We start from the raw sequence: 16,883 nt of genomic DNA on the forward strand, positions 1-16,883 counted from the left end.
TATTTGTCAAGTTAAGTAGAGTTACCTGTAACTAGAGTTCTTTCTACCCTAGTTCAATCACTGGTCCTGTACTAGCCAATTTCTCAACAAAAACCCTTTATCTTTAGTGGAATGCTACGTGTAAGTCAGTGGTCAAGTCTCCATAACCGCGGAGGTACGGCGATCCGAATCGATTATACTCAGCTGAGGATCTCCAATCACACGACATATGTAGCACTTAACCCTTGCATATGTCAACCCGCCACCGGGGTTCTTAAGACCGGATCAGGTTCACGCAAACCGAGAGCACAGATACACCACCGTCCAGCCTCTTGCCACGGAGGGTACAAGCTACTCTCGCCACCGCTCCACGCCCATTTCGTGTTATCTTATTCCGGCCTTAGTCTACCCGAGGCAAGGCTTACCCATGACGAGGCATGTGACCAGTTAAAGGGTCCTCGGTCAGCAGGCCTACATCGACAAGGTCCTTAATCGACTCAGACGGAGACACTACACCGAGACTCTCTTCTCGTGCAAGTCACCCGCCCGGTCTCAGCTTAATCATTTAAAACCCAAAGTTTGGTACCTGGCAGAGGTACATCTTTTCCGATGTTGAATCCATCACGGCCATGATGGATTCACCATCAAGTTTTATTTTTGAAAACAACCCTCCCACTTTTGCCACAACATCTTTTGTAAAAACAAAACCTTTTGTTTCTCTAAAGCAAGGCTAAGCATCAAAAATCTTTTGTAAAACAGGTGATCAAGGGAGGTAATCAAATTCAAGGAAGGTAATGCAGGAATTGTTTTAGCAATCAACTCCTATCACCTAATGCATCAAGCAAGTGAGAAAGATTTTAAAATATCAAGGGAGGTGGCAAATGCACCGGGGCTTGCCTTCGTTTACAGGTGATTCGGGTTCGGATCCACAGATATCGAAGTAGAAGCAGTTGCCTGCTTGCGAATCCGAAGGTGGTGGTGTCCTGTCTTCGGTGACTTCTATCTCTTCTTCACGTTCTAATCATAACCATACATATGTATAAGAATGGATGCCATGGGATGCTCATGAGGATGCAAAGATAATATAAACTTATTATCAATGTCTTGAATACAACTTTCCTTCACGGAATTCCGGGAACTTAGGGTTTCCGGAGTCGGTAAAGGAGTTCATAGGGCAGGGGGGGTGTTTTGGGTTTGGTGATCAAACAAAGTCCAAATCAATTCAAACTCTACCCAATGTCTCTAAATAGTGCATAAAACTCATATAAAAATTTTGGACATTTTTGGACTTACCAATTATTTTCTAAAAATCTATAACCAACACTTTTAACCATTTTAAATCCCTTAAAATTTCTTATTTCCACTAAAAATCACAAACTTATTTTTATTAAATTCTAGGGAAAATAACAAGCCTAGGAAAATTAGTTTCACAATTTTATCATTTTTCTACCATTTTCAACAAATTTCTAAAGCTCTATTGGAAAAAGAAAAAGAAAAGGATTAAATAGAACTGGGCCGGTTCTGGCCCAGACGGCCCAGGTCCAGGGCAATACGCGCCCGCGCGCACCCGCGCCCTGGCATCTTTGCAGAAGAGACCCCGAGTTTCTGACTAACTGAAAACGAGCTTCTTCACTGTTCTTGTGTGTCGCTGACCGATTACAAAAAGACCCCTGCACTTCTACCTATTCACGATTGGAAGTCCACGACGGCGCTCGCGCACAGCCGTGCTCCGGCGAGCACTAGCACCGGCCGATTAGGGCAACGGCAGGGTTCTCTGAGCAGCGGACACGAAATTAGCACTACCCCGAGCATTTCCCCCAACTTAATTGTGTTTATAATCAACTATGGAGCACTGGCCACGGTGGCCGTGAACCCTACGGCAAGGCAGCCGTGTTCCCGGCGATTAGGGGCGGTTTGGCTCGATTGGAAGGGTCGGAGAGCATCACCAATACGTAAGTATGCTAGAACAGGGATGAAAAAGGAATGAGCAGACCTGGGGACGGCTGGCCGCGGTGAGGTGCTTTCACGGCGGCGGAGAACGGTTTTGGGGGAAATGAGCAATTCTCTGGCTATGGAGGTTAATCGGAGACGGGAGTGGGTGCTACAGCTTCACGATTATATGGCGCAACCATCCCCGCCCTCAATTTATAGGCTCCAAGGGCGGTGGCTCTCAATTTGACCGCGATGTGTTGGCAGCCGGAGACGGGGAAGAAGCCTGGCGCGCGCGGTTACGTGTCCCTAGCCGTGGCGGGCTCATCGGCGATGATGGGACGGCAGTAGGGAATTACGGCGGTGCCGTGGAAAGGCTCGGACACGCGGCGGGCACAAAGATGGCACGACGGCGGTGAGTGGCTTTATCTACGGCGGTGAGCAAAGGGGAGGGGTGCCGTGGCCGATCGGGGTGGCTTCCAGCTCGGCGGTGACGACGATCTTTTGACGCCGCGAAGTTATCCACTTACTCGAGCGCGAATCGTGACGCCGGCGACGTGAATCACGGCGGAGAAGTGACCGGCGTCGAGCTGTCCAAGCTGGCGTCCTTATCAGTGCACTGTACCATTGAGGAGCTTGTTCAGAGTGCCTGACAGCCAATGTTTAAGCTTCTTTTTCTCTGATTTTCAAATGGCAACACACCCAGTGACCTATAGCAAAGTTGTAGTGCTATAATCCATCTATATCTTTGCTACAATGTGTACTCACAAAAGGTCACTGGATCCAAATCAAAATCGAGCTCAAAGTTCGTCCCATCACACTGTTAATCTGAATTTCAGGCTTCAGGCAGTCTGACAGTCCAACTTCAGGCTCATTTATCTCTAAATTTTTCTTAACAACTGAGCTCACACTCTTTAGCAAAGTTGTTCTCCTATAATTGGTCTTCAACTTTGATGTGGTGACCTAGGGCAAAAACCCTATGCTTTGAAAGTTACAAAGCCCCAAAGTGGAGCCTTCAACACTGAATTTCAGACTTAGTATAGAACTCAAATGAGGTCCATTTTGCATTTAAGTCCAAAACTTAGGGTTTGGATTTCAAGTCCACATATTTGTGAACCAATTGACTTAAAACACTTATTTGGCTTGTTTTTTGCACTTTAACCCAAAAGTGGGCTAATTTTGCACATAGGCCCCTAGGGTTTAGTTTTAGGGTTTCTAGGATTCCAATTAGGGTTTCTGGTATCCCAGGGGTATAAAAGTGACTCAAGTTTATTCTTGGGGTCATTTTATGACTTTTACCCTAAAGCTTTTAGGTTTTCTCAACTTGGGTTAAGTTTTACCCCTTTAACCACTATTTAGGGTTAAGTCCTTTAACCAGGGTTTCATTTGCAAAAACATTAAAACAATACAACTTGTTTGAAATTTTTACCTAGTGAATGCACTCTAGGTGTGTCAAACATATGCAATGCCAATGCTTATGATGTCATGCTCAAGTTTTAGTTATAGTAACACCAGGGGTGTTACATCCTTCCCCCCATAATAGAATCTCGTCCCGAGATTAAAATCCTAGGGTAGGTAATGGTAAAGGAAACACATCACATTTTTATTTCCTTATTTTTGGTACAAGGCAGGGGTGATGTGGGGGTTCATTCCTTTATTGCAATAACTATATACACTTTACAAATTACATGAGGCTAGAAAGCCTGGGAAATTCTTATTCAAGAAGTCTTGAGTTTCCCAAGTAGCTTCATCTTCAGAATGCTGGTTCCACTGTATCTTGTAGAACTTGAGAGTCTTTCATCGGGTGATCCTGTCCTTTTGATCCAGAACTCGAATAGGATGCTCCGAGTATGTTAAATCTGGTTCCAGGACAACATCAGTCACTTCAACGGTTCGATCAGGAACCCGAAGACACTTCTTCAATTGTGACACGTGGAACACATTATGCACATCAGACAATGTTTCGGGGAGCTGAAGTCGGTATGCCACTGGTCCACATTGCTCAAGCACCAGGAATGGACCAATGTACCTGGGTGCAAGTTTCCCTTTAACCCCAAAATGCGATACACCTTTCATTGGTGAGACCTTCAGGTAAACATAGTCTCCTTCCAGGAAATATAAGGGCCTTCGCCGTTTGTCTGCATAACTCTTCTGACGAGCTTGTGCTTTCTTCATATTATGAATAATTTTCTGAACCTTTTCCTCGGCCTCCTTCACCATATCAGGCCTAAAGAAGTACCTTTCTCCAGGTTCAGACCAATTTAGCGGAGTACGACACCGTCGTCCATATAAAGCTTCGAAGGGTGCCATCTTGATACTTTCTTGATAGCTATTATTATATGAAAACTCCGCTAGGGGCAAACATTCATCCCATTTTGGTGAGAAGTCCAGGACACATGCCCGCAGCATATCTTCAAGTATTTGGTTCACTCTCTCAGTCTGTCCACTGGTTTGAGGATGATAGGCCGAACTGTGGAGTAACTTAGTACCCAAGGATTTGTGAAACGCTTCCCAAAACTTGGCTACAAATTGAGGTCCACGATCCGACACTATGGTCTTTGGAACACCATGCAGACTAAGAATACGAGCAATGTACAATTGGGCGTAGACAGTAACCGGGGAATTTGTCTTGACTGGCAGAAAGTGAGCCATCTTTGTAAGTCGATCAATTATAACCCAAATAGAGTCATACCCTTTTGTCATCCTGGGCAGTCCCACAATAAAGTCCATACTGATGTCTTCCCATTTCCATGTTGGGATTGGCAAAGATTGTAATGGACCAGCAGTTTCATGTGTATGGCCTTGACACGTCTACAAGTGTCACACTTAGCCACATAGCGTGCAATTTCGATTTTCATCTTTGTCCACCAGTAATGTTGCTTTAAATCTTGGTACATCTTAGTGCTTCCAGGATGAATAGAATAGCGACTAAGATGTGCTTCATCCAGAATTTGCTGGCGGAGCTCTTCGTTCTTTGGCACTACTATGCGGTTTTTAAACCATATCACACCTTGATCGTCTTCCTTGAAACATTTAGCTACTCCAGCTCTTATCTTCTCTCGTATGTGCTTCATACCCAGATTATTCTTTTGAGCATCAATTATCCTTTACAAAATGATTGACTCAAGCTTTAGTTGATTCAGAGTCCCTTGTTGGATTATTCCCAGGTTTAGCTTTTCCATTTCCTGACACAAAGTGTTCTCGGAGGTCTTCGCCATAAGACAGTGGCAGGAAGTCTTACGACTCAGTGCATCTGCCACCACATTGGCTTTGCCTGGGTGATAATGGATCTCCAGTTCATAGTCTTTAATGAGCTCAAGCCATCGTCTTTGCCTCATATTTAACTCTGACTGGGTGAAGATGTACTTCAAACTTTTATGATCTGTATATATGTGACAGATATTTCCCAGCAGATAGTGACGCCAAATCTTCAGGGCATGAACCACAGCAGCTAGCTCCAGATCATGAGTTGGATAATGCTCCTCATGTCGGCGCAACTGCCTTGAAGCATACGCAATTACTCGGCCCTCTTGCATCAGTACACAGCCGAGCCCACTGCCAGATGCATCACAATATACATCAAAAGGCTTAGTGATGTCCGGTTGAGCCAATACCGGAGCAGTGGTCAATAATGTCTTCAGTTGCTCAAAGGCTTCATTACACTTAGAAGACCAATTGAACTTAATGTCATTCTTCAATAAACTTGTGATTGGCTTCACAAGCTTAGAAAAATCTGGTATGAATCTGCGATAATACCCAGCTAGTCCAAGAAAACTCCGGACTTGGTGAACAGTGGTTGGGGGTTTCCACTCCAGAATATCTTTGACCTTGCTAGGATCTACCGCAATTCCTTTAGCCGATAACACGTGCCCCAGAAATTGAATTTCCTCCAGCCAGAACGCGCACTTGCTGAACTTGGCATATAGCTGGTGTTCCCTGAGGCGCGTCAATACAATCCGTAGATGCTGAGCATGGTCCTCTTCATTCTTAGAATATATCAAGATATCGTCGATGAAGACCACCACGAACTTGTCCAACTCGGGCATGAACACCGAGTTCATCAAATAGGTGAAGTGGGCAGGAGCATTTGTGAGCCCGAAAGACATTACCAGGTATTCAAACAATCCATACCGCGTAGTAAACGCGGTCTTCGGTATATCCTCGGGCCGAATACGGATTTGATGATAGCCCGACCTGAGATCAATTTAGGAAAATACCCTCGCCCCAGTTAGTTGATCAAATAAGATGTCGATCCTTGGAAGAGGGTACTTATTCTTGATGGTGACCTCATTCAGGGGTCGATAATCCACGCACATTCGCAAGGTTTGATCCTTCTTCTTAACAAAAATGGCGGGGCAACCCCATGGGGACGAGCTTGGCCGGATGAATCCCTTATTCAGTAGATCTTGTAATTGAATCTTCAATTCCGCCAATTCATTAGGGGGCATACGGTACGATCTTCGGGAGATGGGAGCCGTACCGGGCTTTAGCTCAATTACGAATTCTACATCTCTTTCAGGGGGCAGTCCAGGCAAATCTTCCGGAAATACATCTGGAAACTCACATACTACCGGAATGTTCTTGATCTCCGGTACAATGGCTTCATATACTCTACCAGAAGTTTTGGCTGGATTGGTTGTGGGGAGAGACAAAAGAATCTCTTCTTGATTATAGCTCAACCTGATGGTTCTGAGTTCAGTGTTGAGAATTGCCTTGTGTTGGGTTAACCAATTCATACCCAAAATTACATCTATATCCTAGCCCTTCAGAACAATCATGTTAGCAGGAAAGTTCCGTCCGGCCATTGTTACTAGCACTTCATAGGCCACTTCTCTAGTAAAAATGTGTCCCCCAGGTGAATGAATTTTAAATCCCTCCTTTGATTCATGGTATGCAATATGATGTTGCTCCACAAACTTCTTGCTAATGAATGTATGTGAAGCACCAGAATCAAAAAGAATAATTGCAGGGTGACTGGCCACGGGAAACGTACCCATCATCACCGGCTCTCCTTCCGGTGTAGTAGCCACTTGAGTGTAATATACACGCCCCGTCTTCTTTGTATTTTTCCCCACAGCACTTCCTTTGGGCTGAGCTGATTTCCCAGATCCTTGCGAAGCATTTGATTGATTTTGCCTAGGATATGGGCAGTCTTTGATGAAGTGTCCCGACTTGCCGCAATTAAAACACCTAGTTGAAGAACTAGGCAAGGCAGGGAATCGAGTGCCTGGGGCACCCGGCTGATTTGGGGTAGTGGGGGTATTGTTGGGGCGAATAATGATAGGCTGTTTGAAGGGGAATGAGGGTGGACGAGAAAAAGTGCGATTTTGGCTTGAAGGTCGGATCACAAACCGTTGCTTCTTCGCCTGGCCCTGATTAGGCCTCTCACTACCAAATCCCTTATTCTTCCCAGAATTTGCGTATTTGGCTTCAACAGATAAGGCTGTGCTGACAGCCTTTTCATACGTGAGATCTATGCATGTGGCCATTTTCCTTTGTAGCCGATCATTTAGTCCTCTCATGAAACAGTTCTTCTTCTTTAAATCAGTATTCACCTGGTCGATGGCATACTGCGACAGGTGATTAAACTTGTTGAGATATTGGTTGACGGTATCTCCCCCTTGTTGTAACTTCATAAATTCCTCTTGTTTCATATGCAGCACTCCTTCGGGTATGTAGTGCTCACGGAAGGCTGCTTTAAACTCTTCCCAGGTGACTTGATGGTTGACAGGTTGAATAGCCACAAAATTTCCCCACCAGGTACTGGCAGGACCACGTAGTTGTTGTGCTGCAAATAACGGCTTCTGCATCTCTGAGCAACGGAGAAGACCAAACTTTTGTTCAATAACCCGAATCCACTCATCAGCTTCTAGGGGATCTTCAGCTTTGACGAATAGGGGTGGACGGGTTTCAGAGAAGTCCAGATAGGTGGTCTCACGGGGGCCTTGCGGATAACCTCTTCCCGCCTGCTGCTGGAATTGTTGTTGACCCGCCATTTCCCTAAGGAAGCGGGTATTGTCTGCGGTGGCATTCACCACGGCGGCAATCGCCTCATCTAACGTGGGAGGAACCGGAGGTGGGTTTGGGGTAACATCCCTTCCCCCAGAAGTTCCGGCTGCATCCTGTCCTCGAGTCCTGGTCGGCATCTGTGGCAAAGAACATTTGACGTAAACATAATGTGCCAGAGAAAACCTTCCATTTTACATTACTATAAAAAGTAATGATACAGACTCGATATTACATAACAGGATACATTACCCATTATACAAAAGTTCAACCTATTATACAACAGTACACCCTACAATACACTACTCTACTTTTATTACACCATTATTCCTGCTTTCCCTTACTCTTGGCGGCCTCATCGTCAGGTGTGGGAGTCCAGACATCAACCAACCTCAAAGAAGGAGGGGGCTCAAAAAGGTCTAACTCCCCACCCAGCGCGCGTCCCGCAACGTGAGATGGTCCGGCTTCTGCCTCAGCAGGGTGTGCAAGCTCACTAGGGTGTAATTGTGAGTATAGTATATGGACTTCCTCATGCAACGTATTGCAGTAAACCTGCAGGTTGTCGACTGTTGAGCTAAGTTCTTTAATTCGGGCCTGAGCCCTTGCTTCCTTAGCACACATTAGCAAACGAGACTGTACGGCCCAGTCAAGTGCTAAGTCTCGATCAGCAAGCTGATCCTGCAGATGTCGGATGTCCCTTCTCAGTTCGTTGATTCTATCTCCGTCGGCGACCCAAGCATCGGTCCTGTGTTGCAGCGCTGCTTGAAGTCGACTCACTCGGGCTTCAAGGTCTCCGATGGGGTCATTACTTCCACTGCTGCTGCTTTCATGACGAGGGGCCAATTGATGCCGAGGCACCCCAATCGGTCCCGTAGACTTGCGTGCCGTTAGCCTGGTGCGTGGCGGCATCTTTTCTAAGGGGGAAAATGTTATTAGTATGGTTCTTAGCATGATGCATGTATAATTACAGAATCAACCTTAGTCGATTCATCCTTCTATACATTGCACTCTTCCTATCTGGTATTTAAGATAGACTCTTCAGAATACTCAGGTAAGAAGAGAAAAGAATTTTTTAGGTAAGACTTTTGAAAATCCTTTTGAAGATGCCTCATAATATCTGCAAAGAAGGGCTACGCTCCGATACCAGCTGTGACGGAACCTCCCAAGTAATTAGGCCCACCTACAGTTGTCCTTGTCTAATAGACATCAGACACCCTGTAGATGTTCCTAAGTTACTTGACAAGCTCGGTATCTTTCCTTACCTCACCAGGAACGTTTCGCCCGTCTTGCAGACATTACAGAACATCGGAGATGAAGAGATGCAGAAGCGATTACATAAATTACATTTATTTCAAAAGCAAGCTTAAGTTATTTTGTTACAGACCAGAGCTAAAAGTGAGTGCAGAGTAGTAATATTATACAAACCAAGGGAGGCACAGACTCCTCCAGATAAGTTATACGCAAAAGATCCTAAGTGGATGACCGAGTCCTCCCGCACTTCAGTCTTGTTTTTCTTCTTTGGGAACCACCTTGGCACAGAAGCAGCAAAAGTCTGCTACTTCCTCACCTAAAAACAATGAAGGGATAAACCCTGAGTATGGAATTACTCAGCAAGTCTTACACGACTAAAGAAAAGACTCTCAAGGGTATGCTGGTTATATGGGAGTCAAGGTAAGGCTTTTCAATAATCAATGACTCTGTTTTGCAGAAATGCTTACTAAAGTGGATCCTTAAAAATCCAATTTTATTTGTCAAGTTAAGTAGAGTTACCTATAACTAGAGTTCTTTCTACCCTAGTTCAATCACTGGTCCTGTACTAGCCAATTTCTCAACAAAAACCCTTTATCTTTAGTGGAATGCTACGTGTAAGTCAGTGGCCAAGTCTCCATAACCGCGGAGGTACGACGATCCGAATCGATTATACTCAGCTGAGGATCTCCAATCACACGACATATGTAGCACTTAACCCTTGCATATGTCAACCCGCCACCGGGGTTCTTAAGACCGGATCAGGTTCATGCAAACCGAGAGCACAGATACACCACCGTCCAGCCTCTTGCCACGGAGGGTACACGCTACTCTCGCCACCGCTCCACGCCCATTTCGTGTTATCTTATTCCGGCCTTAGTCTACCCGAGGCAAGGCTTACCCATGACGAGGCATGTGACCAGTTAAAGGGTCCTCGGTCAGCAGGCCTACATCGACAAGGTCCTTAATCGACTCAGACGGAGACACTACACCGAGACTCTCTTCTCGTGCAAGTCACCCGCCCGGTCTCAGCTTAATCATTTAAAACCCAAAGTTTGGTACCTAGCAGAGGTACATCTTTTCCGATGTTGAATCCATCACGGCCATGATGGATTCACCATCAAGTTTTATTTTTGAAAACAACCCTCCCACTTTTGCCACAACATCTTTTGTAAAAACAAAACCTTTTGTTTCTCTAAAGCAAGGCTAAGCATCAAAAATCTTTTGTAAAACAGGTGATCAAGGGAGGTAATCAAATTCAAGGAAGGTAATGCAGGAATTGTTTTAGCAATCAACTCCTATCACCTAATGCATCAAGCAAGTGAGAAAGATTTTAAAATATCAAGGGAGGTGGCAAATGCACCGGGGCTTGCCTTCGTTTACAGGTGATTCGGGTTCGGATCCACAGATATCGAAGTAGAAGCAGTTGCCTGCTTGCGAATCCGAAGGTGGTGGTGTCCTGTCTTCGGTGACTTCTATCTCTTCTTCACGTTCTAATCATAACCATACATATGTATAAGAATGGATGCCATGGGATGCTCATGAGGATGCAAAGATAATATAAACTTATTATCAATGTCTTGAATACAACTTTCCTTCACGGAATTCCGGGAACTTAGGGTTTCCGGAGTCGGTAAAGGAGTTCATAGGGCAGGGGGGGTGTTTTGGGTTTGGTGATCAAACAAAGTCTAAATCAATTCAAACTCTACCCAAGGTCTCTAAATAGTGCATAAAACTCATATAAAAATTTTGGGCATTTTTGGACTTACCAATTATTTTCTAAAAATCTATAACCAACACTTTTAACCACTTTAAATCCCTTAAAATTTCTTATTTCCACTAAAAATCACAAACTTATTTTTATTAAATTCTAGGGAAAATAACAAGCCTAGGAAAATTAGTTTCACAATTTTATCATTTTCCTACCATTTTCAACAAATTTCTAAAGCTCTATTGGAAAAAGAAAAAGAAAAGGATTAAATAGAACTGGGCCGGTTCTGGCCCAGACGGCCCAGGTCCAGGGCAATACGCGCCCGCGCGCACCCGCGCCCTGGCATCTTTGCAGAAGAGACCCCGAGTTTCTGACTAACTGAAAACGAGCTTCTTCACTGTTCCTGTGTGTCGCTGACCGATTACAAAAAGACCCCTGCACTTCTACCTATTCACGATTGGAAGTCCACGACGGCGCTCGCGCACAGCCGTGCTCCGGCGAGCACTAGCACCGGCCGTTTAGGGCAACGGCAGGGTTCTCCGAGCAGCGGACATGAAATTAGCACTACCCCGAGCATTTCCCCCAACTTAATTGCGTTTATAATCAACTATGGAGCTCTGGCCACGGTGGCCGTGAACCCTACGGCAAGGCAGCCGTGTTCCCGGCGATTAGGGGCGGTTTGGCTCGATTGGAAGGGTCGGAGAGCATCACCAATTCGTAAGTATGCTAGAACAGGGATGAAAAAGGAATGAGCAGACCTGGGGACGGCTGGCCGCGGTGAGGTGCTTTCACGGCGACGGAGAACAGTTTTGGGGGAAATGAGCAATTCTCTGGCTATGGAGGTTAATCGGAGACGGGAGTGGGTGCTACAGCTTCACGATTATATGGCGCAACCATCCCCGCCCTCAATTTATAGGCTCCAAGGGCGGTGGCTCTCAATTTGACCGCGATGTGTTGGCGGCCGGAGACGGGGAAGAAGCCTGGCGCGCGCGGTTACGTGTCCCTAGCCGTGGCGGGCTCATCGGCGATGATGGGACGGCAGTAGGGAATTACGGCGGTGCCGTGGAAAGGCTCGGACACGCGGCGGGCACAGAGATGACACGACGGCGGCGAGTGGCTTTATCTACGGCGGTGAGCAAAGGGGAGGGGTGTTGTGGCCGATCGGGGTGGCTTCCAGCTCGGCGGTGACGACGATCTTTTGACGCCGCGAAGTTATCCACTTACCCGAGCGCGAATCGTGACGCCGGCGACGTGAATCACGGCGGAGAAGTGACCGGCGTCGAGCTGTCCAAGCTGGCGTCCTTATCAGTGCACTGTACCATCGAGGAGCTTGTTCAGAGTGCCTGACAGCCAATGTTTAAGCTTCTTTTTCTCTGATTTTCAAATGGCAACACACCCAGTGACCTATAGCAAAGTTGTAGTGCTATAATCCATCTATATCTTTGCTACAATGTGTACTCACAAAAGGTCACTGGATCCAAATCAAAATCGAGCTCAAAGTTCGTCCCATCACACTGTTAATCTAATCTGAATTTCAGGCTTCAGGCAGTCTGACAGTCCAACTTCAGGCTCATTTATCTCTAAATTTTTCTTAACAACTGAGCTCACACTCTTTAGCAAAGTTGTTCTCCTATAATTGGTCTTCAACTTTGATGTGGTGACCTAGGGCAAAAACCCTATGCTTTGAAAGTTACAAAGCCCCAAAGTGGAGCCTTCAACACTGAATTTCAGACTTAGTATAGAACTCAAATGAGGTCCATTTTGCATTTAAGTCCAAAACTTAGGGTTTGGCTTTCAAGTCCACATATTTGTGAACCAATTGACTTAAAACACTTATTTGGCTTGGTTTTTGCACTTTAACCCAAAAGTGGGCTAATTTTGCACATAGGCCCCTAGGGTTTAGTTTTAGGGTTTCCAGGATTCCAATTAGGGTTTCTGGTATCCCAGGGGTATAAAAGTGACTCAAGTTTATTCTTGGGGTCATTTTATGACTTTTACCCTAAAGCTTTTAGGTTTTCTCAACTTGGGTTAAGTTTTACCCCTTTAACCACTATTTAGGATTAAGTCCTTTAACCAGGGTTTCATTTGCAAAAACATTAAAACAATACAACTTGTTTGAAATTTTTACCTAGTGAATGCACTCTACGTGTGTCAAACATATGCAATGCCAATGCTTATGATGTCATGCTCAAGTTTTAGTTATAGTAACACCAGGGGTGTTACACTTATCCTAGTTCTTGTCATAATCGATTGCACAAGCCCTTAGCATATCTTCAAGAATCTGATTTACCCTTTCGGTCTGACCATCAGTCTAGGGGTGGTAAGCTGAACTTCTTACCAGCTTGGTTCCCAAAGGCTCTTGCAATTGCTCCCAAAATCTAGCTATGAATTGGGCTCCTCGGTCAGAGACAATTGTTTGGGGTAATCCGTGCAAACACACAATTCGGTCAATGTACAACTCTGCATACTTATGAGCCTTATTGGTGGTGTGCACTAGAGGAAAATGTGCCACTTTCGTCAATCGGTTCACAATGACCCAGATTGAATCATGATGTCGAGAGGTGTTGGGCAGACCCACAATGAAATCCATGTTGATGTCATCCCATTTCCATGAAGGTATCGATAGGGGTTGCAAGGCACCAGTTGATTTTAAGTGGCTTGCCTTTATCCTCTGACAGGTATCACATTCCAATAAATATTGGGCTATCTCCCTTTTCATCCTGGTCCACCAATATAGGGGCTTCAGATCATGGTACATCATGGTGCTTCCCGGGTGCATGGAGAATTTGGAGAGGTGAGCCTCATCCAAGAGTCTCTTCTTGAGGTCTCTATTTTTAGGAACCACCAATCTGTCTTCAAACCACAATATCCCCTTGCTGTCTTGGCGAAAACACTTGTACTTCTCCACTTTCTGATTTAGATTCTCTTTGATGATTGTACTCCCTTGTCACCGAGTTGGGCCATAATAATCTGGTCTAACAAGGTTGGCTCGACGAAAATGTGAGATATGGTACCAGAAGGAATCACTTCGATCCTCATCTTACTCAACTCGTCACACAAGGTATTGATGCGAGAATCCATCACCATACAGTTGCATTGTGACTTTTGACTTAGGGCATCAGCTACCACATTGGCTTTCCCCGGGTGGTAGTGTACTTCCAAGTCGTAGTCCTTGATCAATTCTAGCCATCTTCTCTACCTCATGTTGAGATCATCCTGAGTAAAGATGTACTTGAGGCTCTTATGATCTGTATAAATGTTGCACTGGGTTCCCATCAAGTAGTGCCTCCACATTTTCAATGCATGAACCACGACTGCCAACTCTAAATCATGAGTAGGGTAATTTCGCTCATGGGGTCTGAGTGCCCTATATAGATAGGCAATGACTCGGTTGTCTTGCATCAAAACACAACCTAGTCCAGTGCCAGAGGCATCACAATACACCTCAAACGACTTATTATTGTCAAGCTGCGCTAACAAAGGTGATGTGGTCAGATGTTGCCTCAAAGTGTGAAAGGCATCTTCACACTTTTGACCCATTCAAATTTTGCTCCCTTCTTTAACAATTTTGTCATGGGCTTCACAATTCGGGAGAAGTCTAGAATGAATCGTCGATAATACCCAGCCAATCCCCGAAAACTCTGAATCTGGCGAACAATTGTGGGTGGCTTCCAGTTCATTACTTCTTGCACCTTATCTGGATAAACTACTATTCCTTTTTGAGAGATAGTGTGACCCAAGAATTTAATCTCCTTTAGCCAGAAATCACACTTTGACAATTTGGCATAAATGCGGTGTTCTCTTAGATGTTGGAGCACTACATGCAAGTGACCAGCAAGCTCTTCTTCGTTTCTTGAGTACACCAAGATATCATCGATGAAGACCACCACAAATTTGTCCAGTTCAGGCATGAAGACTGAATCCATCAGGTACATGAAGTATGCGGGTGCATTCGTGAACCCAAACGACATCACCAGATACTCATACAACCCATATCTGGTTGAGAAGGCAGTCTTTGGAATATCACTGGCTCGTATCTTGATCTGACGATAGTAGGAGCGAAGGTCTATTTTGGAAAACACCTTAGCTCCAACTAATTGGTCGAAAAGAACATCAATACGAGGCAAAGGATACTTGTTTTTGATAGTCACCACATTGAGTGGGCGGTAATCTATGCATAATCTCAAGCTTTCATCCTTCTTCTTCACGAACAAGGCCAGACATCCCCATGGTGAAGTACTTGGGCGGATGAAACCCTTGTCCAGCACTTCTTGCAGCTGTTTCTTCAATTCTGCCAGCTCGACGGGTGGCATCCGGTAGGGCCTCTTAGAGATAGGTGTTGTTCATGGTTGTAATTCAATGGCGAATTCGATATCCCAATCTAGCGGCATTCCTGGAAATTCGTCAGGAAAAACATCTGCATACTCACAGACCGCTGGAATCTTCTTCAAGGGTATCTCTATCATGGAAAAAGCACATGATCAAGTGGTTTCTTGGCTAGGTAGATATAAGGTGAACTTTCCACAGGTAGGGGAATGGACTTCGACTATGAGGTTGGCGACATCTAGCACTACTTGGTGCTGGGTCATCCAATCAATGCCCAAAATGATATCCACATTATCCATCCCCAAAATGAGGGGGTGGTCTTGCACACCTTTCTTCCTAGTTGGATAGGTATACTATGGTTTAATTGATTTGTTGAAATTTTGCCCCCAGGCGTTGCTATCATGAAAGACCCTTGGGTATGATAGAAAGGCAGTTGACATTTGACACTGAACTTCTAGCTAATGAAGCTATGTGATGCACTAGAGTCAAACAGAATTAATGCAGGTTGATTAAAAACAGAAAGAAGTACCAGTCATGACGGTCGCTCCTTCAGGTAGCTCCTCCAGAGCAGTGAAGTTGAGCTTCTCTTGCCTGACTTGCACTTTCTGCTTCCTCCCTTTGTCTTGGTTAGGTGCTGGCATCTGCCTTGGCTGATTCCATGGGCAATTCTTGGCATAGTGGCCTGCATTGCCACACATGAAGCATTTGTTTCCAGTCCCTTGGCGGAACTGAGGCTGATTGTTCCTTGGAGCGGAATGTGGAAATGGTTGGGTGCTTGCTGCTTCTGAGGTAGCCTGATGACCCATCTTCCTACCTGCTGCTGGAATCCTCTGCTCTGATTGTTGGAGACAATCTGGAATCTCTAAGTCGGCGCTGAGGATCTTGATATTGGTGCCTTCCTCTTCTTCTCTGCCCGATGAGCTACAATACAGTCTTCCTATGATATGGCAAGGTTGACCAGTTCATTGAAGCTGTCAGCACGAACAGTGTTGAGGCGCTCACGAAGCTTGGTGTTGAGTCCTCTGCGGAAACGGCCTCTCTTCTTCTCATCTGAATCTGCATGATAACCCGTATATTGGCACAGGTCGTTGAAGGCCTGGGCATGCTGCAACACAGTGCGGGTTCCTTGAGTCAATGCCAAGAACTCATTGGGTTTGCGATCCAGAATCCCTGCTTGAATATGGTGTCCCCTGAAAGCCGTCTTGAACTCTTCCCATGTCACCACGTGGTCAGCGGGCAACATGGCGTGGAAATGGTCCCACCATGTCCTAGCAGGTCCATAAGCTGCTGTGCGGCAAAGTGGGTCTTTGCATTGTCAGGGCACGCTCCCGTGAGGAGTGGGAACTTGGAATTCACAACTCTGAGCCACACATCAGCGTCTAGCGGGTCCTCTGCCTTGGTGAAGAAAGGCGGTTGCATGCTCAAGAACTCCTGGTACGTTGCCGCGGCCGGAGGACGTTGCTGATGGCCTCCACTGTACTGCTGAGGGTGGGGCTGGCGCTGCACGAGCTGTCACATAATCTCATTCTGCTGAGCCATTAGCTCCTACATCGTGGGAGCTGGAGGAGGTGGCGGGGGAACCTGCTCGTTCTACCCGCGACGCTGCCTAGCTGGCATCTAAAAACAGAAATTTTCACCATTGTTACCTCGATTCACGATTCCGAGCAATATTCTTTATATCATA

At 45.6% G+C, this 16,883-nt stretch overlaps 1 protein-coding gene across 1 annotated transcript in view; it reads right to left on the reverse strand.

Moving 5' to 3' along the window:
- The window catches only part of LOC103650145 (uncharacterized), a 32,239-nt gene extending 16,234 nt beyond the window's left edge, over positions 1–16,005 (reverse strand). Inside the window, exon 1 of the mRNA XM_020550786.1 lies at positions 15,729–16,005. Within this exon, the coding sequence (XP_020406375.1) occupies positions 15,729–16,005 (277 nt within the window). The remainder of the gene's footprint in view (positions 1–15,728) is intronic.
- Between the last annotated feature and the right edge of the window lie 878 nt (positions 16,006–16,883).

The sequence above is a fragment of the Zea mays genome, chromosome 3 (assembly GCF_902167145.1).
Source record: "Zea mays cultivar B73 chromosome 3, Zm-B73-REFERENCE-NAM-5.0, whole genome shotgun sequence".
NCBI classification, from domain to species: domain Eukaryota; kingdom Viridiplantae; phylum Streptophyta; class Magnoliopsida; order Poales; family Poaceae; genus Zea; species Zea mays.